At 33.6% G+C, this 23,092-nt stretch overlaps 1 protein-coding gene and 1 long non-coding RNA gene across 3 annotated transcripts; one reads left to right on the top strand and one right to left on the bottom strand.

The window, feature by feature from the left end:
• Positions 1 to 12,799: 12,799 nt before the first annotated feature.
• On the bottom strand, positions 12,800 to 21,204 carry LOC114255851 (serine/threonine-protein kinase Nek3-like). Of its 2 annotated transcripts, none has more exons than XM_082881797.1 (8): positions 21,006 to 21,204; positions 20,250 to 20,372; positions 19,528 to 19,687; positions 18,747 to 18,812; positions 18,062 to 18,108; positions 17,822 to 17,947; positions 16,916 to 17,061; positions 12,800 to 12,907 (listed from the first exon to the last, which is right to left on the bottom strand). In XM_082881797.1, the coding sequence occupies exons 3-6, from the start codon at positions 19,552 to 19,554 to the stop codon at positions 17,836 to 17,838; spliced, it is 252 nt and encodes an 83-aa protein (XP_082737923.1). In that variant the 5' UTR covers positions 19,555 to 19,687; positions 20,250 to 20,372; positions 21,006 to 21,204; the 3' UTR covers positions 12,800 to 12,907; positions 16,916 to 17,061; positions 17,822 to 17,835. The 2 variants fall into 2 exon arrangements, with proteins under 2 accessions (XP_082737923.1, XP_082737922.1); XM_082881796.1 differs by having other exon boundaries at positions 21,006 to 21,157.
• Positions 13,995 to 16,175, top strand: LOC145796579 (uncharacterized). Its single transcript, XR_014337065.1, has 3 exons — positions 13,995 to 14,121; positions 15,240 to 15,292; positions 16,058 to 16,175. It is a non-coding gene; the product is annotated as an uncharacterized LOC145796579 (long non-coding RNA).
• Positions 21,205 to 23,092: the final 1,888 nt, after the last annotated feature.

Here is a 23,092-nt window from a genome sequence, read left to right as displayed (position 1 = left end):
CACAAGTCCATCCTTGCACACATGTATTCGACCCAACTTCACATTAAAAGTACATAAATCTTTTCGTTAAAACAAAACTCCTAATAAAAACAATAATAAAAAGAAGAGACCAATACATGGCCACAAGCATCCATCCTGGGGCATTGAACCACCACCACTTCTCTCCCATTGTCTTTTCTGTTTCTCAAAATAAATAAAAGAGTTACCAAAAATAACTGTGACAACAATTACAACCAAATATTAGGGCTAAGGCATAGATAATTACAACTATGGACATCAAGGCCAAGTCAATGAAGGCCACCCCCAAAGCCCAAGTAACTTAGACATTGGACTTGAAAGACAATAAATTTAAGATATAATCATACAAGGCTTAGAACCAAGGGTAAGTCTAAGGAAACCAAGGCCACCCCTAGGCCAAGGCAATCCAAGGCCATCACTAGGTCGAGGCAAGCTACGGCCACCCCAAGGTGAAGGCAAGCAAGGCCAAAGCCAAAGGAAAGACAATGAGAAAAGGGTATCAATAGCTATTATTATGTTTTGAATGATATTTTATGATATCCACACACAAAGGGTCAGAATCTGTCCAAGTTTAGTAAAAAGGGAATTTCTCCCTTGATGTTATGTCAGAAATGGCACACCTTATTTCAAAATAAAGATAACACATGAGATGATTTTGCTCAACTATTTTAAAGTTGATCTTGCTTCTAATGTCCATTATCAAACCAAAAACTATCTTAAATATTTTGTTGAGTAAAGATATTTTCAAGAAAATTTTAATAAATGTTTTCTAGAATGGTGCATCAAAATTGGCTATCATGTCATTTGTTTCCACTGTTTGCACACAATAAAAATAATGCCAAATTGTGTTACTTTATTTTTTATGCAATCCCAACCACCAAATAGATTTCATTGTCATCTTTCTTTCCTTAATTATGTATAACTTCAATTTAAACACACTATTAACCAAAGAAACATAAATTCTGATAGAGGGTTGGAGAGTGAATTTGCAAAAATTTGACACAGAAGATATATACTTTTGTTTAAAAAGAAACATGCATGAAAAATATTCATGTAGTTCAATCATATTCTCTCTTTTTTGCTGTAATAATGGTTACCTCATCCTCACATAAACACATGTGAAAGTTAAAGGGAACCTTGGAAGCTTGAGGAGTTGTTAAACAGATGGAGAAACCATAAATATTCATAAGAGTTCAAATCCAATGAAGGAAAGACAAGGTAAAACCACCTAAAATTTCATTAAAAAAGCAAATTGAATTATCTTCTATCTACTTATCTTCCTAACATGTTTTGAGGTTGGTTGGAATCCTCCTCTTTCTAGTTCTTTGCTAACTTGTTCTTTTCAAGGCCCAATACATACACATATACAACTATAATTATAGAACTGGTTCAGTTAGCAATTTAGATAAACTAAATACAAACAAATAATCTTCTTTATATGGACCAGTCAGCTGGAGTTGAGCTTAAACACAACTGAACAAACTTCAGAGTTCCAAAACAGGACCTAGAATAGGAATATCAATGTAAAATGTAAAGTTAACACACATTCATAGTGCAACGAACAATCACTAATTCATGTGAAAGGTTGACAATCACTAATTCATGTAAAGTTAACACACATGAAAGGTTCGATCAATTCAATATGAAAACTAGTTTTTCATGAAAGGTTGACAATATGAAGACTAATTCATGTGAAAGGTTGACAATATTTCATGAAAGGTTGACAATATGAATTGGTCCATAGTCTTCAATTGATCCATAGTTTTCTTTCAGACATCCAGTCTTCAACATTGAATTAGTCTTCAAATTTTTTTCCCCTTTTTTAAGACACAGAGATATTGAAAACAGAAGAAGAAAGCATCTCTGATCTAACGTTTGCTCTCGAATTATAGTAATGGTTTAAAAATTAACAAGAAATACTAACCAACCAGCCCTCTTGGAGTGCCAGCTGCTTTGCAGTTTCAACAGCTTCGTCACTGGATATCTGAAAGAATTAGCATACCACGATAAATAACACACGGTAAATAGAAAAACATGGCAACCTAATACAAGTATGACAAATATAGAAAAGAATTTGAACAAGATTGTGGGATATTCATACATAGACAAGCAAATTCATATTCCCGAAAAAACTCGTTCAATATCAATTCGTTAAAAACTCGTTCAATATTAGCTCTTCATATAAACAAGTCAAGCTAAGTTTAAGCAAATTATTAATCGCCTCAATAAACTTATACCATAGTATTAAATTGCTAGGTGTAGACGCTTCATATTCAAATGGTAACCATAGTGTTAAATTGATGCCAATTTGGCATGCTATAGCTTCATTGGACAAATCATGATTACATTAATATGAAAAGTCATGTCGTAACCTTTAAAAAAAGTGGTGGCCAAGGCATCGTAATGATCAACTACTTTGCCACCAAGTTACGCTATGTAGACAACACCACCAAAAAAACACCTTCAGATTATAGGAAACATTGGCAATTCTAGCCATGAGGTGGACACAAAAATGATTGATGTCTGTAATAACTACACAACAAAAAAGCTGGACACAAAAATCTTGATTAATAATTAGTAGGTACACACTTCCATCATAATTCACTGCATTCACAGAACCTTGTTGTTTAATAAGTAAGAAATTAGGGCTCTTCATCATACATGTTCATACCTTATGTTGGGGACATCATCTCACCTGATCAGTGATCATAGAGGTTTACATAAAATCACATGCAATATACCAAAAATTAGAATTAGTAAGCATCCCACTACTTCAAATCTTGCTTCTAGAAAAATTTGAGAAACATCTTCATTTGACAGAAAAATGATAGATATTGAACTGCAACCAGTAATACATGTTGTACATATAATGAAACCACTCAAGTATATGAATATTTTAATTTAAATGTCAATGAATGGATCAAATATTGAAATATCCATTTAATGGTATCAAGTATCAACATTACATTTAATCTTCTAGAGCATGCAAAGGTTTCTCTACATTGAAAAAACTATTAACATACTATAATAAATTTCTAATGAACAGTGGGAAAGGAAGATAATGTCCAACTTTGCCTTCAATAATATATCATGATGACAATTGTTTGCTTTCACTCCAAACCAGCCTTGGAAAAAAATTCCAAGAGCACTTAACTTCATAACCTAGATGACATTTCATATAAAATACATTCCAAATTTCAACCATATAAACTCATCTCAGACATTAGTAAACCTATACATAGACCAAATGTAAAGCTTCTACTTCATACTATTCTCAGATGAAGATCAATACCATGGAGCTTCCCAGTGGGAAGAGCACAGCTCTCAACAGCTCCAAAAAGGCTATCCTACCAATGCTAACCCTAATTCTTCTCACCACAATCCCTCTCTATCTATATAACAACTCACCCTTCATTACACGGTCAGTAGAGATTAAGATCAATAGCTCAGTCCCTCTCTTTCAGAAAAACAATTTGTCCTTGGCTTTGCATTCTCCCCAGAATACAACCAATGATTCAACAAATGTTAAGTTGGATCAGAAGTGTGACATATTTAATGGAAACTGGGTTCCATATCCCAAGGAACCTTACTACACAAATGAGACTAAATGTGTGATTGATGATTGACAAAACTGCATGAAGTTTGGGAGACCAGACACAGAATTTATGAAATGGAGGTGGAAACCAGATGAATGTGAGTTACCTCTCTTCAACAAAGTTCAGTTCTTGGAGCTTGTTAGAGGTAAGACTTTGGCCTTTGTTGGGGACTCAGTGCAAAGAAACCAAATGCAATCATTGACATGCCTCTTGGCTAGTGTAAGTGCTCAGTAACTCATTATAGCATTATGTATAAATAGATATACCAAGTAATATTTCAACTTCAAGTCTAACAACCACCCTTTTTAGTTTTTGATATTATGTAGTTGCTATGTTACACAAGATCTAGCATAATCAATGGGTTTATTGCAGTGTATATGTAAGCATAATATAATAAGATACATTTACACCACTGCCTTCCCGTCATGAAATCTTAATGCAAATGGTATACAAATAGAACCCATCAACTGATAAGAAGATTAAGGTACATCTTGAGAGCCCAACAAAATCCCCTGCTTTTATTTGAACATTTCTAGAGCTCACAAGTCCCATAATGAATAGCTGATAGTAGATTTAAAAATATAGTTAAGGTGTGTTGTATGGATCAGAAAGTATTCATATTAGCTGCTAATCTTTTCATCTGTACCTTTTTCAGGCAGCCTATCCAGTAGATGTTTCTGAAGTGCAAGATACAAAATTCAGACGTTGGCTCTACACTGACTACGACTTTACTATGAAAGCACTTTGGTCCCCACTCTTGGTTAGAACCCGTGACGCTGACCCCAATGGATATTCCCTCAATAGCCGCATGAACCTATACTTAGATGAGACTGATGAAGCCTGGGCAACTCAAATAAAAGCCTACGACAATCAAAATCATCTGATTAAAAAAAATGAACACAAACCCTAGAAGACAAATTGACAATCAAACAAGAAACAAAGTGAGACCAACAATGTCAAAATTTTACACATAGAAAAAATGACACTGAACAATGGAGCACTATTGCTACAACACAAAACATATATATATATATATATATACATAAACCCTAAAACCATCGTAAAACCCCAAATCAATGACACTGAACAACACAGTCATACAAAATCAACTCACATGTCGTCGATGTAGATGAGGCCTAGAAGATGAATCGAGTAGGGCCATTCGTCCATCCCCTGCGTTGAAACCTAGAGCGAGAGAGAGAGACAGAGAGAGACAGAGACAGAGAGTAAATTGGGGTTTGATAAGAAGAGAGATCAATAATAGAATAGAAGGATGGGCAGTGTATGTGCCTGGAGGATGAGGTCGTCGCAGATATTGGCGATCTTGTCGTAGGATTTGGAAGCGATTGCGTCGCTGTGGATCACTCACGACGGTTAGATCTCGGCCTAGGATTCAAATCTGATTTAGATTTCGACGATCTTCTCGGATCCAGCAGAGGCACCAGTGGAGGAGGAGGAGAAGGAGGAGGATCGTCGACGGCGGTGGGTGTTTAGGGGAGAGAGAGAGAGAGAGAGAGAGAGGCACCAGAGGAGGACGGAGGAGGATCATCGAGGGCAGTGGGGATCTGCGGCGGTGGCCGTGGGGATCTGCGGCGGTGGTGGTGGTCTGCGGTGAGGTGAGGCTTGGTGGTGAAAAAGAATGTGTGAGAGGTTTGAACAAATGGTTGTAGACAGAGAACAGGGGCGGTGATATATATCCCACGAAAAAAACATTTCACCTTTAGTGACCAAATTTGTTTTTTGTCGCAGAATCTTAACATATAACGACCAAAATTTGGTCGGCCATTGTCTACCAGTGCATTTAGATATCAAAACGACGTCGTTTTGATATCTGCGACTAAATTGTGTTGGTCGCTAAAAGATTTTACTGTTCCCTCCCAATTTTTCACCTCCTGACATCATTTTTAGCGACTAATTTTTTAAATTGGTCGCAAAAAATCATCTTTTTGCAACAAAATTACTTTAGTCGGTAATAGTATTAAGTTTTAGCTACAAAATGTTTTTTGGTCGGCAAATGACATTTTTTTGCGACCAAAATTTTTTTGGTCGGCAAAAGTGGTCGGCAAATATGTAAATTCTTGTAGTGATATAATGAACCATGGAAAGACATGGAACTTAAGCCTTGTAAACATGAAACATGATAGTTGCAATGATCACACACACACAAAAAAATAATAATAATAATAATAAAAAATAAAAAATTGAGAATGAATTGTGAAGATGTCAAGTGAGATTAATGCACAACATAATTTTTAATGCACATAAAAAAATAATTAATTTAGAAGTGCATTGTGAAGAAGTCAAGTGAGATTGACATTTTTCATTAATTAAAGATATCTGTTTTTGCGTAAAGTCTAAGGCCAAGTTTGGGTAGCATAAAAAAATTCAAAAAGTCAAAAAGTTATTCAAAAAGTTAAAAAGTTAACACTATTCACCAAAAGTCAACAATTACGGCTGCGCAACTCTCAATCCTAATTTTTCCCTACAAACCAATTTTTACAATTTTTTATTACACATTTTTTCATAAAAAGTCAAAAAGTTAACCCAAATATCCATATTTTTTCCCTCAACTTTTTAGTCCAAAAAAAAAGTACACTTATTTAGGACACCCCAAACAATCCCTAAATTTCAAGATAGCAATGGCTAGTACTCCTTTGTTTTTGGTCTTTTTTAGGTGCATTGCATGCATGCACGGTACCTACCAGTCTACCCCACAAGATGAATTTTTTCAAGCCTATTTTATTCATGATAATTGACTAAATAGTTCTGCTACATCCCTAATTGGGACCCCTCAATTTTTCTCCACTAACGTAGCTAAAACCCATGTAAAGCGATCTCATACTCCTTTCATTTTTCAGCCCGTTACATCCGCCTAATATTAATGACGTAGTTAAAAATTCATGTAAAGTAATCTCACACTCCAATCTCTCTCGTTTTTAGCTCCCTTGATTCCACATCATTTGAGGTGAAATTGGGGGGACAAAAGTAGGTAGATGAATCATTTTCCCTCATCTTTAGCCTCCTCTAATTTTACATCAATGGAATGGAATTAGAGAGACAAAATTAGAGGGATGAATCATTTTTCTAAATGATAATATGTAATCATAAAAATCAAACCAAATAAAGTGACTACTGAGACTCGTGATGTTGGGTCTAGTTTGTTACCCTACATAGGAGAAATGGTTGGCCCTAAGGCGTCGCCAGGTAATATCTTAATAATATTGTAATTGATAAAAAAAAGTAATACTCATTTAATTTTAGTCATAATGTAAGTTAAAGAAAAGAGGAAACGGACACAAACAAAATCTAAACTGTACATTCCATTATTATTAGTAGTTAAGCTATACCCGCAAGAAAGAACATTCGAAAGTAAGGTTATTTTTTTATTTTTTTATTTTTCGTCACAACCTTTTTTTTTTACTCTATTTCATTGTTTTCTGAGCTTGTGCTTCTTTGCTTTTTTGAAACATATGCATTCTCTTCCTTCTAATAAGTGGGTTGCATGTCTGGAATCTTGCATGCATGATCAATTTTTTCAAGCCACTTTTATTCATGATATAATTGGGCCAAAGGAGATTCACTTCCTTTTTATCTCTCTCTCTCTCCCTCTTCTTTTTTTTTTTTTTTTTTATTTTGTTTACTTTTTTTAATTTTAAATTATTAGCAAAGCACGAAATGATTGTTAAATTATAAGGTAATTTATAAATACACCTTTTAAAATTTATTAAAAACATTGATTTATTTTTTACATTTAAAAAATTGCATCTCACATTTTGAGATTTCTAATCATATAACAAATGACTATCTTCGTTAATCAACTATTAAGTCAAATTAGCAGAATATATGATGTAAGTAACAAATTTTTTATTTATTTATTTTTTAAATCAATATTATGAAGTTAAAAACTTTATTTTGGCCTTGTTTGGAAATAGACTATTTTAGTTGGTTATTTGACTTTTTGACTATTTTAGCATAACTAAAAAAGTTTTGTTTGGGATAATTGTAGTTTTTTTTTTTTTTTTTTGGTAGTTGATTTGATGGTTGTGAGACATTACAACAAATTGCAACTGCAAGTCCTAAATTGACGACTAATTTTTTAAGTTGCCGAAAGGAAAGGTATTGGCAACAAACAAAATCTTTAGTTGCTGAAAGGCTAAATTAGCGAATAATTTTTTAGTTACCAAAAGCTTACAATTAAATTTAACATCACATTTTTAGCTACTAAAATTTTTATCGCCAAAACTTAAATTATAGGGTAAACTACCAATAGGTCCTAATAGTTGAACTTAATTCTCATCAAGTCCTATTAAAAACTATCCACCCAAAAAAGTCCTATTGAAAATAAGTCTTGGTAAAATTGTCATTAAAAATAATGTTTTTTGTGACAATTTTTTATGTCGCTAAAAATTGACAATTAGTTACTTTTTTGTCATGATTTTTATAAATTGTCGTTAAAACTTCAATTAGTGACATTTTTATGACAAAATTTTCTCATAGGACCTATTAGGCAATAAATCCACTTATTAGGACGTACACGTAAGCATCCCTAAATTATATAGGGCGACAAAAGTTTTAGTCGCAAATTTTCTTTTTTTGTTCATCTTACTTTTTTTGCTACTAAATGTTTAGTCGCCTAAAGTCCAATTTGTTACTTAGCTACTAAATAATTTAGTCACCTAAAGTTTATTTTTTTTGTTTAGTTGCTAAAGTTTTAGTTGCCTATCATATAATTTTTTTGTTTTGGTTACTAAGGCCTCGTTTGGGAACTCACTCTTTTAGCCAAAAAGTCAAAAAGTTACTAAAAATTAGCCAAAAAGTTAAATATTCTCTTTTCTCTCTACTTTTTGCACATCTTTTCGTAAAAAGCTAAACAGTCATCCCAAACATACTAATTTTTTTTACCTCATATTTTAGCCAAATAGCCAAAAATTTACTAAATTGGGCTGTTCCCAAACGAGGCCTAAATATTTAGTCATCAAAAGTGTTTTTCCTTTTTTAAAAAAAAAAAAAAAAAAAAAAATTCTTGGCTACTAAATCATTAGTCGCTTAAAGTATTTTTTAATGGATACTGAATATTTAATCGCCAAAAAATTTGTTTCCTTTTAATTTTTTTTTAGCTACTAACTATTTAGTAACTAAGAATATTTAACTCAATTACACCCATTAGTGACTAAATATTTAACTATTTAGTTCCATATAGCATTTGAAGATAATTTCACACTTTTGGCATATGTCCAACAGTAATAGGCATCTTTCCTAACAAAAGTACATAAAAAAAGATCATATAATTATCAGTATAATCTGTTTTTGAACACACCCGTGTATTATGAACTGGGAGTTAATTTTTATTTTACTTTACTATGGCTCATGGTTTTTCAAAACCCATATGTTGAATGGTGAATGAATGTCTTGCTCATGACATCATCTTTCACTTATAGTTATTTAAACAATAAAATTCTGCAGAACTGTAGAAGCTGTAGCATAAAAGAGGCATTTCCTACGAAACAACCCTGCACATAATAGACTTTTAATAATGTCTCAAAAAATAAAAATAAATAATAGCATTTTAATAATCACTCCATAACTTTACTGTGGTTGGACTAACATCATAACATTCCTGTCAAAAGCATGTCAAATATTCATACTTGTCAGTTGCTGGCTATTTTGCTCTATGGCAGAAATCCATAACCGGTAAGAGAGATACTTGTTCACATAACATATAAATATGCTCTTATTCAAAGAATGGGGTTGTTGCCGTTATTTGAAGGTGTGTTCATTGTGTGTATGGGTATGCCTCACTTAACAAATTAGCTAAGAAGCACCCGTGACATCCATAGAGTGGTTCAGGAGCTGTTTTATATTTTTAATCCCCGAATGGCATTTTTCGACTAATTTTAAGGTATTTTTCACTTCAACTCCCAATTTACGTGTGCTAATTACATTCCATTTGTCCCCACAAGTCCTGTTTGTCACAAGGAAACTATCTGTGACATCCGTAGAGTGGTTTGGGAGCTGTTTTGCATTTTTGCCCCCTGAACGACCTTTTTCGACTAAGTTTAAGGCATTTTTCATTTCAACTCCCAACTTACATGTGCTAATTACATCCCGTCTATCTCCATAGGTTCTATTTGTCATGAGGAAGCTACCCGTGACATCCATAGAATGGTTCAGAGACCGTTTTGAATTTTCGCCCCCCGAACGACATTTTTTTGGCTAAGTTTAAGTTGTTTTTCACTCCAACTCCCAACTAACGTGTGCTAATTAGATCCCATCTGTCCCTACAGATCCTATTTGTCATGAGGAAGCTACATGTGAAATCCATAGAGTGGTTCGAGGGTTGTTTTGCCTTTTCACTTCCTGAACGGCATTTTTCGACTAAGTTTAAGGCGTTGTTTCCTCCAACTCCCAACCTATGTGTGCTAATTACATACCGTTCATCCCCATAGGTCCTATTTATCACAAGAAAGCTACCCATGACATCAATAGAATTGTTCAAGGGCTGTTTTACATTTTCGCCCCCCCAAACGGCCTTTTTCAACTAAGTTTAAGGTGTTTTTCACTCCAACTCCCAACCTACATGTGCTAATTATATCTTGTCTGTCTCCACAGGTCCTATTTGTCACAAGGAAGCTACCGGTGACATCCATAGAGTGGTTCAGAGGTTGCTTTATATTTTTGCCTCCTGAATGGCTTTTTTCAACCTAGTTTAAGGTAGTTTTTACTCCAACTCCCAATCTACGTATGCTAAGACTTTAACATCAAGTTCATTATTTTATAAGATCTGCCAGTTCTCTTTTAATAGGCTCTCTTTCTATTTCTAGCCTTTCTTTGATTTTACATATTTTGTACTCATTCTTTGCAATGTCTTTAAGTTATCAGGAAGATAAATTTTATGTACAACATTTCTGATTCAGGCATATTGCATAGGTATCTACTTTCTTCTTTAGGATTTTGTCATTCCCAAAACATGCTACAACTGCTACTACTGGCCTACAAATTAATGTTGCGAGGCCCTCTATTTCATTTACTAATAGAATTTTCAAGGCTTGTGTGGAAAGTGTTCGTGCTAATTCTGACCAATCAGCTTTCCATCACTATGCCGCCTTATAAGAGTATTTACAGCACCTATAGACTGGTGAAGCACACAACCACTAATATATAAATATATATATATATGTGTGTGTGTGTGTGTGCGTGTGTGTCTGTGTGTTGATGAACAAGATTTTAAACCCTAATAAAGATGCAGTCATGTAACCCCATTAAGGTGGTTTCAATCTAATATTTCTTAAAAATGCACTAGACACAAATTGAACAAGCGTGTAGTAGCAAAATTTTAGCAAAAAGTGGATATCTAAAAGAATATTGAGCATACCTGAGCAAGTGAATCGACTTCATCATAAAATGTAGTTATAATTTCCTTGTATGGAAATCCTACACTACAATTGCATAAATAAAAAAACAAAACACAATGTTAACATGAAAATAAAAAAGCTAGGAAAAGCATTTAAACAGATGCGTAATTCCAAGAATGAAAATCCAAAAGGAAACAATCTCGCATAAAATAAACTATGAAGAATCCCAAAATGCAAGTAGATTCTCTGTTAGATGCCCTATTCTAAATGAGTGAATACTCAAGTCAAACACTCGACATTTGAGTAAGCGTATGGGATATTTGTTTGACATTGACATAGACATGCACCCAACAACCACTCCTGTCTATTCAAGTTCACTGCATGATTGTACATAAAACTTCCTTGCTATGTTCTTTTGAGGAAATGGTTGCTTCAAAATGATTATTTAGTCATGTTTCCATATTTAAACTTGTGAATTAGGTGAACCCCAAGCCTAGACACATACATACCCGTACCTGAGTCACATATTCAAGTCCATGTAACATAGAGTACACTCCATCCTATTCACTTTGTTAAGGCATAATCATACAATATATTTAAGATGGATAGAAAATATTCTAGGGCTACTCTGCTGCTACAAAAAACAAAATTAGGAAGCAGGGGTAATCTTGTATGATTATGAACAAGGAAATGGAACCCTAGACAAATGTAAAAAGTTTGGTAATTGTTTCCCACTTTTACAGGAAATCTTGCATATTTTGTGAGAAACAAAAATCTAAATTTAAAAGCTTAAGAGAACTTTATGTCACATTTCATTTTTCGACACTTTTTGAGACACTTGCTAATCAAACACAAAAAAATTTCTTCTTCTTTTTTTTTTTTTTTTTTTTTTTGGTTCTCTTTTTAACATTTCCATCACTCCCTTACTAATCAAATGGACCCTTACTCCTAATATGAACTTAAAATTTTCTATATGAGAGTCATAGGTCCATTCAACTAAAACGATTCAGTTGGTTTCATGCAACCACTGCAGGAAATTCAGCTTTTTGCGACACTTAGCACCAAGCGCCGAGGACGCGACCGTCGCTATAACTTTATGACGTTTTAAAAACGTCGTTATATGAGTATAGGCGGCGTTTTTAAAAACGCCGCCAAATGTCTTACTTGACAGTATCATGACATCATTATGATATTTTGCGACATTTTTTAAACGCCGTCGTATCTTTTTAAAAAAATCTAATATTTAAGGTTTAAAGTGGCGTTAAAAAACGCCGTGATATCTCCTTTTTTTTTTTTTTTGAAATTGTGCTAATTTATGTGATTAAACTAAAAAAATACATATAATAAAACTGAAAAACACTAATATGAAATAACAACTTACATTCAAATAACAAATGCATCATTAATTCACTTTCCCATTCACCAATCACCATTACCCACAAAATAACATATCCACAAATGATATTTTAATATTACCCCCAAAAATTGTATTCACAATTCTCAACCAAAAAATTAATTACTACTTTGTATACAAAGCCACAAAATAATATTACTCTCTTCTCTCTCTCTATCTCTCACCACTCCTTCCCCCATTTAACACAAAAAATAAGAAGAAAGTGAACCAAAACACCCAACTCCCCAATCAGATCAAAGGAAAAAAAGAAAAAAGAAGAGAAATAAGAATCCGAAGGAAAGCCCCCATCCGTCCTTCATTGTCATTCTGAATCGCTCTCCATATTGCTTCCCATCATCCAGTTACGTTAAGAAGGTAAGATAAAGTAAACATTAGCTTTTATCTGTTCACTTCACTAGATGATGAAGGTGATGATGAGGATGATAACAATAATGTCTAATAATATGATTGGGGAAGCTTTAGGATACCTGCCCAAAAAGTATTTCATTCAACTCGCTCATTGAAGAAGTTTTTTCAATAGCATGAACCTGAAATCACATGAACCAACATTTAAAACTCCAAAAATCATTTCCATATTGAATGATGGAAAATTTATAAACAAAAAGGCTACATAATGTTGGGCAAATCTCCTTTGAGAGTAAACAAAAGGACATTTTTAATTCTACAAAAGTTGAAATGTGCACATCCATAGCCATGTACTAGTTACAATAAGAGAAAAGCAAAAGAATTCGGACCCACAAACAGATAATACAATTAAGAACTAGAAAATGCATAACCCTAATTAGCATAATTATGTGAACAATATCAAATGCCAAAACATCAGAGAATATGATAATATAGCAGATAATTGATAACTAACTCCGTTCAATCATCTTAAGTCTTCAAGTGCTCTGCAAGAAATGATGCATCAAGATGGTCACAATCCTCTAATTAGGATGAAATGGAGATATGTGAGTGACATCAAACCTCATTTGTGACTTCTATGTGCCCATCCGTGTTTCTAGGTGAGGGATTTATCTAATTTTTAAGTCAAGATATCATTATACAATTAGGTATACATTTGGTAAATACTTCTTTTATCTTTTAGGAAATTCTTTACATAACAGATTTTTCACTAGATTTTTTTACTGTTACACACAAAACAATGGGTCTCACTTGTATTTATTAATTTGGACTATTAACTGTGTAAAATAAAAAATAAAAACTTGATAAAAAAAATCCATTTACTGTGAGAACCCGAATATAAAAATTAAGTAAATAATTAAATAATAATATTACAATCTCAAATATTTTGATGGTGAATTCTAAAGTGCAAATTAAATATTCGGAGGGTCTTTTAATTAATTTTAAAAATCTAAAATAAATTTATGGTGAAAGTATTTAATTTAGAGGCAAGATTTATTATAAAAAAATATATATAGAGAGAGAGGAGGGTGTGACTTGAACTCTAGATCACAAGGTTAATATATAAAACCCTTACCATTTGAGTTGCATATAACTTATATATATGTTTTGTATATTTATATATTTATTTGACCTATGTTGCCCAACACTAGTATAAAATAAAATATATACAAAACCTACAAAACCCTAACTCTCTTATTACTTTTCAAAACAACAACAGCCCTTTGGGTTCCTAGCAGCAGCCGTGAGATTTAGTGAGAGAGGCAACAAAGCTGTGGTGAACAGTAAAGAGAGAAAGAGGAATTTAGCATTCGGCTCTGGGTAATCAATACTTTGGGTAAGTAAACTGTTTAATTGCACCTCTATCATTATTATTATTATTATTATTATTATTATTATTATTATTATTATTATTATTATTATTATTATCATTTTTATCTTCCATAGTTGAGTTCATGAAACCGCAAGGATTATTCATTGAGCATCTAGTAATTTTTGGGCTTGTGTGAAGGACATTCTAGTATATCAAACCTGGGTCATGGGAAATAATGATGGAAGAACAAGTGTTGTGTGGTTGCATGATTCTCATTGTGGAAGAGATGTGGCATTATCTTTTGTGTGTTTTGTTGGCAGTGGACTGGTGCCCTTGTTTGGTATAGGTCTAGATATAATGTTTAAGGTTCAAACATTCATGTGTAAAACATTAATTTTGTGCGGAACCATAGAGTTTAAAAATCAAGAAACCATATCAAATGGATGAATTTTAAATTGAAATTTTTACAGTAGATTAATTACATACTGAATTGTATATCTGATTTTTTTCATAATTTTTGGGGGTCAAAATCCATATAAATTGAGGTATTCAAATCTGTCCAGAAAACCAGTCCAAAACAGGAAATTCGGGAGTGTTGTTCTCTTTGGGTATAAATCCAAAAATTATCAAATTAGTGTCATTAGAACCGGTTACGAGTCTAGTTTCGTACGTTTTTGGCCTTGCATTGATTGCTCGTGTATATTAAGAGAACCATCAATTTCTTTAAAGTGCTGCAGAAAACAACCTGTTTGGATATAATAAATTGTAGAAAATTATTTTGATAAGAAAATCAAGTGAAACCAATTGGGTTTGAAACTTAGGATATATTAGATCATATCTGGAGGTTATTGGAATTTTTCGAACAACGTGGAGTGGGTTTTGTAATTTTCAAAGTTAGCGAATAGATTGGGAAAACTTGTTTAAAACACTGTTTCATCTCCAAGTCATTTTTAGTTAAGTTTCGATCGGAATCTATGTCTTGGGTGATTTTAGACCTTGAAGAATATGAACTTAGGTAATATTTAGGAGTAACGGTGAGTTGGGTTGAGCCGTGTTAGTGCGCTTTAGTTTGGGGTTACTTAGTTCGTATTCTTTAGTATTTTTAAATTTGTAGTGACGTGTAGTTTTTATACTTGGTTCAGGGCACTAGTTGGACTTTCATACTCTATTCGAGGATTATATTATTGCGTTTCAGGTGAGTAGTTTCATGCTACGTATTTTTATAAATGTTTCCCTACCCTAAATTGTTGGAAAATCAAATTGTTGTTTCAAGACTAAACTGCTTTGATAAATTATTATATTATCAATTGAATCAAATTATTTCTGAAACATGTGTGAACTTGGCATACTGTAAACTATTTGTTTTGGTCTCATGTTTATAATGATGAACCACCATGTTTTGCAAAACTGATGTGTATTGATTATTGGGACCATGTGTGTATTTAGTCCAGGGAAATTATTCCACTGTGTGTGGTGACTCTGGCCACTAGAGAACAGATCCGGGTTGGGCCGTGATGACTCTAGTGCTCAACGATTGTAAGGAACAGACCTTTAAAAACAACTAGGTGACCTTCAATCGGATCGTCTTTGAGAAAAGGCCCAGGTGCCACCCTGAGGATGACTCTTAGTTCGGTATTGGATCCAACGGGGCTTATAGCCTGAGAAATGTGTGGCAGATTATTTGTTTTTATTGGTACCCAGAAAATTATTGGTGTTCATGTTATAATCTGTTTTAAGTGGAAAATGTTGTTTATCATGTTCTTGCGAGACATGAGTATTTTAAGTGTTGATCTGTGGAACCATCTTTTTGAAACAGATTGTATTTACCAAACTGTATGCCAATCTAGTTTCTGTGATATATATCTTATTTTGGAATTGAACCCTGTTTTCAAAACTGTATTTACTATCCATGTTGCTACTCACTGAGCTATCAGCTGACTTAGTTGTTTACCATTTCCAGGTGTTAGAAGGACTTAGAGTGGACTCATGGCGTAGCGGGGACTCAATTGCATGGACCTCTAGGGCATTCTTTTAGTTTAGAGTGTTATGTCAAATTTGTGCATATTTATATTTATTCTTATCGAAGTTCATTTAGGATTATTTTTTTATATGTGGGTTGTTTATATCCCATAAGTTTGGATGGTTTGTGATTACGGTTGATTTTGCCGTTTATAATTGTGACATGTCTGGATTAAGTTTTGGTTATTTATTATTGGACTATTGTTCAGTTGTTCAATATGATTGGATTCGTGTTTAGGCTTACGTGTGCCTTGGGCTAAGTCCCTGTGGGCCACGGCCGGTCATGCCCGGATTTGGGGTGTGACATTTACGTATAGCAGCACTCTAGTAAAAAAATCTGTTTATGTAGAGTATTTTCCTAAAATATAGCATTTTATGCATAAAAGTGAAGTGCATACTCATATAGTAAATTTGATTATTTACATGTACTTGTTTATTGTATGTCTAAGTAGGTGTATTGGACATAAAAACAAAAAGTAAATAAAAATAAAGAAATACAATTTAAAATTTAAAAAAAAAATGAATAATATTTAAACTACCCACCTCATTCAATTCACTTCTAGACTCTAAAATTCAAATGAATAATATTTAAACAGAAGTCCTAATCAATGCCTTCAACCTGACCTCTTCCATACGATGGAACAATCTCAAAAAATGACATTGCTGCATTTCATTCCCCACCCTTTACTTAATATGAGGAATCAATAGATGACAACAAAATGAAAATACTAGATATGATATTATGTTTTAAAATTTGTACGTAATTAAGGAAAAACCAATATTGTTAGAGAATGCTTACCTGGTAAATGATTTGAAATACATAGCTACATATGCCTGCAGTCTTGCAAACACGAGGTTCTTCAATGGAATTCAAGCTTTTGGACATATTCAGCATATTGCCATCTTCCTCCAATGCTGGAGGCACATAAGTACCCTGCTCTACATCTAAAGCCACATGAGCATTCCATAATAAAGAATTAGCAGCTGTTTTATTTTATTTTTATTAAAATAAAATAAAAATTAAAAAATATTAATAAAGAAAGAAAACAAGGAAGCATTCCATAATAAAGAATTAAAAGACGGAAATCAAGACATGAGGTAACACCCTGAGGCTTGAGGTTTGAATCTACTTTGATGATTATTCTTCATAGGTATGGTAGGGTAAGGTGCAATTTGATACAAATACTTTCTTTGTTGGGCAATAACATTAACAACCATGAGTACTAAAAGAAAAGCACATCCCCAAACATGTAAAAGGAGCATGAGTGCATAACCACACAACAAAACACACAAAGGGGTGGAGAAAGCTTAAGGCTCATCAACAGGACTCGCTCAATGCATCGCCCCTATTGCTATATACACTTATCAGCATGACATCAAAATATTGAAAAGCACAATATAATGGTTAAGGAATTTTGAATTCATCTCTCTCATGGATTCCTCGAAGATTTTCTACACAATACTTGGCCAATTAAAAATCTGAATGGCATATAACAAAATTTTGGTGTGTGTGTGTGAGAGAGAGAGAGAGAGAGAGAGAGAGAGAGAGAGAGAGAAATTTTATACAAATTTTCAAAAAGAGAAAGATCTTACCCCCAATTGCACAATACATGGGGTGACATTTATGCATGTTCTTGGATCACCATGCAATCAATAAAACTCATCATAGTCAGATTTTTGAAAAGAAAAAAAATAATATGCCCACCAATTTCATTCAGCTCAGAAAGCAGAGATGCAGGGGAGAATTCCTTTCCATTGACTGAAACAGGAAGCCCTGAAATCATCCCAATTTGTACATATCTCACCATTTGCTTTCTTTATAGCTTCTGCCCTGTAAAAGATAAAGTAGCAAAAAAGATGACATCATATAGATTGCATGTAAAGTTTCAGCCCAAGTAAATGGATTAAGCCAAGTATTGCAGTTTTAGCCAGAAAAGTCACTCACATGTCTCCTCCTTCACAATAACCAATAATGATGCATACATAGCAGCCCTGAGAGCCAAGACAATGAAATTGTGAATTGTAACATCCAAAAAATGACAGACCATATGCAACTATTCTGAAGTGAATAGAAAAATTATTAAGAGAGCACAACTAGCTTAATTAGCTTAAGAGAGCACAACTATTCTGAAGACAGCACAACTAGCTTAATTAGCTTAATGAGCTTAAGAGAGCACAACTATTCTGACGTGAATAGAAAAATAAATAAAAGAGGAAAGTCACTGTAACTGTTTTACTTCATGACATTGCTTAATTAGCTTCTCAAAACTTTCATAATCTAGGTGAGCAGAGGAAAACACATGTTGGATTTAGAGAACTACACAAAATAATATATATATATATATATGTATAGAGAGAGAGAGAGAGAGAGAGAGAGAGAGAGAGAGAGAAAGAAGTATCCATAAATGATGGCATTTAATTAGTAAAGTTTCATAATGTTAAGACCAATGATCAACTGGGTTAAACAATGAAGCATATGAAAGCAATATCAGCATGACAGGAAGGAAGGAACAAAAACAAATAGAATAGACATTCAGGTAGCCTATTAGACCATCAGAAAACAAAGGATGAAAGAAAATACCAATGTCAATTGAACAACATCAATAATACGAGATATAACATCTACTGACCTTCTCTACCCAAGAATCTTTATACTCCACAATAAACGGATTCCTCATTTTGGCAATAAGGTCCATCTACGTAGCGCAAGAAAAACGAAAATATTAGTCTGTACTCTACTCTAGTTATCTGACAATGTCCCAGATAAACACCACAACAAAAGTTCAGCATGTAGCAAAACCAGCTAAAGTATAAATGTCTACATGCTAATTAATGATAAGTATGCGCAATTGCGTGCATAGCACTTAAATGCTCTTCATTTGACATTTGAAATTAATTGCAATTTCATAGAGTGTGAGAGAGATATGTTGCAATTCAATATGTTTCACAACAATTTGAGAGTTGTGTGTGTGAAAAAGAACTCTACTACAATCTTAACAGTGGCAAGAGAGACCGGCACACCTTTGTTAGCAAAAACAGTGACAAAGAGAGGATTAAAAAGAAAAGTGAGTAATGAACCTATAATTTCTAAAATCATAATGAAAAGTCTCATTTTAGTTCGAAATCATAATGAAGAGTGAGGAAGGGCATTGTTAGCTCACATACTTGTGACTTCAAACAAACAGGGCATCAATGAAAATGATAATGGGTACTCATTAAAGAATGAGCAAGTGTTGTATTCAATGAGCACAAAGAGTCAATTTTTTTTCTACTCGTAATCCTAGGAAGAGCCCAGAGGTCATGTCTCCATAATGAACTAATAAATGAACATTGTCTAATTTATGCATACACATACAGTGATACTAATCAATGAAACCAATTGTTCTCGATAGAAAGGGAAAGACAACTAACCGGTATCAATGAAGCCGATAACGACATTAACTTGGTTCTTGGTGGAATACCCAGGGATTTCCAAAGTTCTATAAAATTTCCTCCTGGGTTTCTTCATCATGAGCTTCAGCAAGTTCTTCTATTTCATCCACATCACTGTCATGGTCAAAGGAACCTACACCTGTACCAATAACAAGGGTGTCATTCCCCCGCAATGTGGATGGAGGAGAGGGAAGGCGGAAAAAGTTTACTATAATATAGAAGTAACGAACTTCCAGGAATGGAAGCATCAATGCAACAAACTCCAGATGAAAGTTTCAAAGAAAACAGTCAAGGAGTTTCTTACATATGAAAATCTTCACATCAGAAAGCTCATGACCTATTGTAAACATGTGTATATGGAAACAAAAGTTTCTGGCATTTAAGAAATATAAGCCACCTACAAATCTCGCATGCCTGAACTACAACAAACTAAAATTGAAGTGCATGAAGCTTCGCACATTCAATTACATCCAAACATAGGAAAGTTTTGACCAAATCTAACTCTAGGACTTCATCAAAACCAGTCCCCAAAAGCTCATATAATGCAGGTCACCGTTTGGTCTTTGACACGAGAAGTTCAACTTTTAAATCAATCAATTAGGCCAGCAATGAAGTTCAACTTGCCTACACTGGTCTGACCAGAATTGTCGCCCAATACTTCAATAATTGCAGTAAAAGAATGATGAAACGTATTCCTATACCTGTAGAAACAAAGGAAGCCGGACTACGGGTTTGTTCCCTTGATTCTGATGTGTTGTTATCAAGAATATAAGGAAGTTCTAGAAACTGCAAGAAAGCTTCTGTTTGAGGGTTCCTACTATACCCTGCAAGATAGCAAAAATGAATTATAACATATATTTTCCTAAGAATTTGATTCTTACACTGAAAGTAGTATGATACCAGTTAAAACAAAATGACTCTGAATATCCACAGCATTGTTTCTCAAGCTACCATGGTAGTAAGATTCCGGTAAGATATTATGCAATGTGAAAAAAAAACAAATATCAAACAATACAAGATATTTTGAATTCATTTAGATACAACATCTGCAGACACAACACCAATTTCGTAGAAATAATTTCAAAAGCAAAATTTAAATGTAAATCTATAAGCACTCTGATTTGTGGAATTATAGACTGAGCAGTTAACCATAAAAACCATCACTTAATAGAGCATAGCAAGATGAGATGGCATGTTAGATTTTCTTAATCGGTGCGGTAAGTGCATGACCATGGTTCGATCCCAAGTTGCTGACAAGCTTGCAGAGACTTTAAACCACCTTTAACAAGATTTTCTTTATAAGTAACTTAGGAAGCTATTTATGTCAAGTAAAATAGAGCAAATAGTCCTAATATATTCAGGCAAGAAATGAGCAACTAAAATGAGTGGGAGCCATGAGAGTGAAAGTTCAAAGTCAGTATCAACAGCCAAAAATCAGGATGAACTCTGCCAAAAACCTTCATAATTGTTTCCGTCACTGCCGATCGACGATTGGATCATTCGTGAGCCTGAAAACAAAATAAGGATGATTATTCAATCAATACATAGAGATACATATATATACTTGTATAGAGAGATTTTTAGGAGAAAAAAATTATTCAAAAAAAAGTACAGATAATGTGTACGTAGAGAATGAGATTGTGCGAGAGAGACAGAGATCCAGAGAGATCGAGAGAGAGAGGGAGACAGAGACAGAGATCGAGAAAGAGAAGAATCGACGAAACTGAGATTGGATTGAAATCGAAATCGAAATCGAAATCATGCATATCGTTAGTAGGCGATGCAGATGCAGATGCAGATGGCGGTGGAGCTTTGAAATCAAAATCATTCTGAGATTGGATCGATCGAATGATGAATCACCGAGCTGAAGAAGGTTGAATCAAGTTGAATGAACTGAAGGACTTAGAGAGAGAGAGAGAGAGAGAGAGAGAGTGAGAGATTTGAGGGATCGGTTTCTTTGAGACTCTAGGGTTTCTCAGATTCAAATAAGTTGTGAGAGATTTGAGGGCTTGAAGACAGAGAGAGAGAAACAGTGTAACACATTCAAAGGCGCTTTTTAAACGACTTCATTACTTAAACGGTACCGTTTTAATAAAAACAAAATGTGACGTTTATAAAATGTCGTTAAATATTAAAAATAGTGGCGTTTAAAAAAACACCGTTAAATAAACGCCGTTAAATCATATATTTCCTGTAGTGAACCATTTTAATCTAATGAACTCAAGCAAGTTAATCAAAACAAATTGATGTGTAACCACTGAAATGAAATTGTTACTAGACAAAGAAACATCATATACCAAACTAAAATTTATGTTACCCTATCTTTAAAAAATTATGTTATCAGGATCAAATAATCCAAGTGGATAAGTTATATTTATATTTAAATTATATCAGATTATCAGGATCAAATTATGTTACCCAATCTTCAAATGATGAGATGAAAGTTGAATCACAACTTGTACGAAACAGGAGATTTTGTCATAGCTTGTACAAGTTTACTGAGTCAAGTTGTGAGAGTAAGTGAACCAAACCTTCTGCCCTTGTTTCAGGCCTAGTTAGAAAGCAACAAAGTGCTCGTGTCATTTGATGCTCTCTCGAAGCGACTCTTCTTTCCATCTGCCAATATAAGAATTTTGCTACTTGTTAATAAAACTTCAAGAAAGAGTAATATGCTCTTTTGCATGTACATAGTGAACAAAAAGAGACCCAAAACAGTTATGCGAAAATCAAGCTTGCCATTTACCTGGGTGCAAAATAGAAAGACTCACCCCAACCATATTCATAGAAGCTTGTTAGTAGATCATAATATTTATTAACCTAAAATCAAAGAGACAGGTAACATAGATCAACTGCCTTATTTTCAGCATGTCAATTACCATAGTGCATTGATTGAATCTTTGAAATGTCTCAATGGTTTTCAGTATTAGAAAGGAAAGATCACAATCTTCAAAACTAACGCATATAACTTTCTATCTAATTTTAAATTTGAAGTGTAAGAAATCTATTAGTCTAATTAACCTTCTATAATACACAACGAAAGGTGCAGCTGGTAAATTTTTAAAATACTTAAGTTGAAGGGAACAATTATCTAAAAGGGAAATAAATGAAAATAAAGTTTTTAATAGATGAAATTAAAAAAGGACATACCAAAAGATGACATTATATCATGAGAAATCTTCTTACCATGTCAGAGTAGTTAGCTCTCCTCTTTTCCTCATCTCCTCCATGAGGAACATGGTACTTCTTATACCTAAATTATTGGAAAGAATTTCTCATCAATAACAATTCAAACCATCAATATAACCTCAGAAATATTTCAAGCATGTCAACAACATCCCACTACTATATATGTTAGCCAACATGTTATTTACACCAAAACCTTGAGCTATTTGCTAATAGGCCAAACAATGTATGTCAAGCTCTTAAACATTCAGTGTAAAGGTGCACATGCAGAAACGAAATGTGATATAAATATAAAATAGACATATTTCGAATGCCAAATAAAGAAAAATGCGATGCTTCATCCAAATGCTCCCTCTATAAA

Source organism: Camellia sinensis, chromosome 8 (genome assembly GCF_055761805.1).
Source record: "Camellia sinensis isolate YWXY chromosome 8, ASM5576180v1, whole genome shotgun sequence".
Taxonomy (NCBI): Eukaryota; Viridiplantae; Streptophyta; class Magnoliopsida; order Ericales; family Theaceae; genus Camellia; species Camellia sinensis.
This window is presented reverse-complemented; position numbering and strand designations above follow the sequence as displayed.

Bases quoted from the DNA above. Each gene is read 5' to 3' on its own strand.
- LOC114255851 (XM_082881796.1), bottom strand. From the start codon at position 21,048: ATGATCCAATCGTCGATCGGCAGTGACGGAAACAATTATGAAG. The intron at 20,373-21,005 runs GTTTTTGGCAGA...GCTATCTTGCAG, and splicing joins TGACGGAAACAATTATGAAG to GGTATAGTAGGAACCCTCAA. The intron at 19,688-20,249 runs GTATAGGAATAC...TTATTGGTACAG, and splicing joins GGCTTCCTTTGTTTCTACAG to GTGTAGGTTCCTTTGACCAT.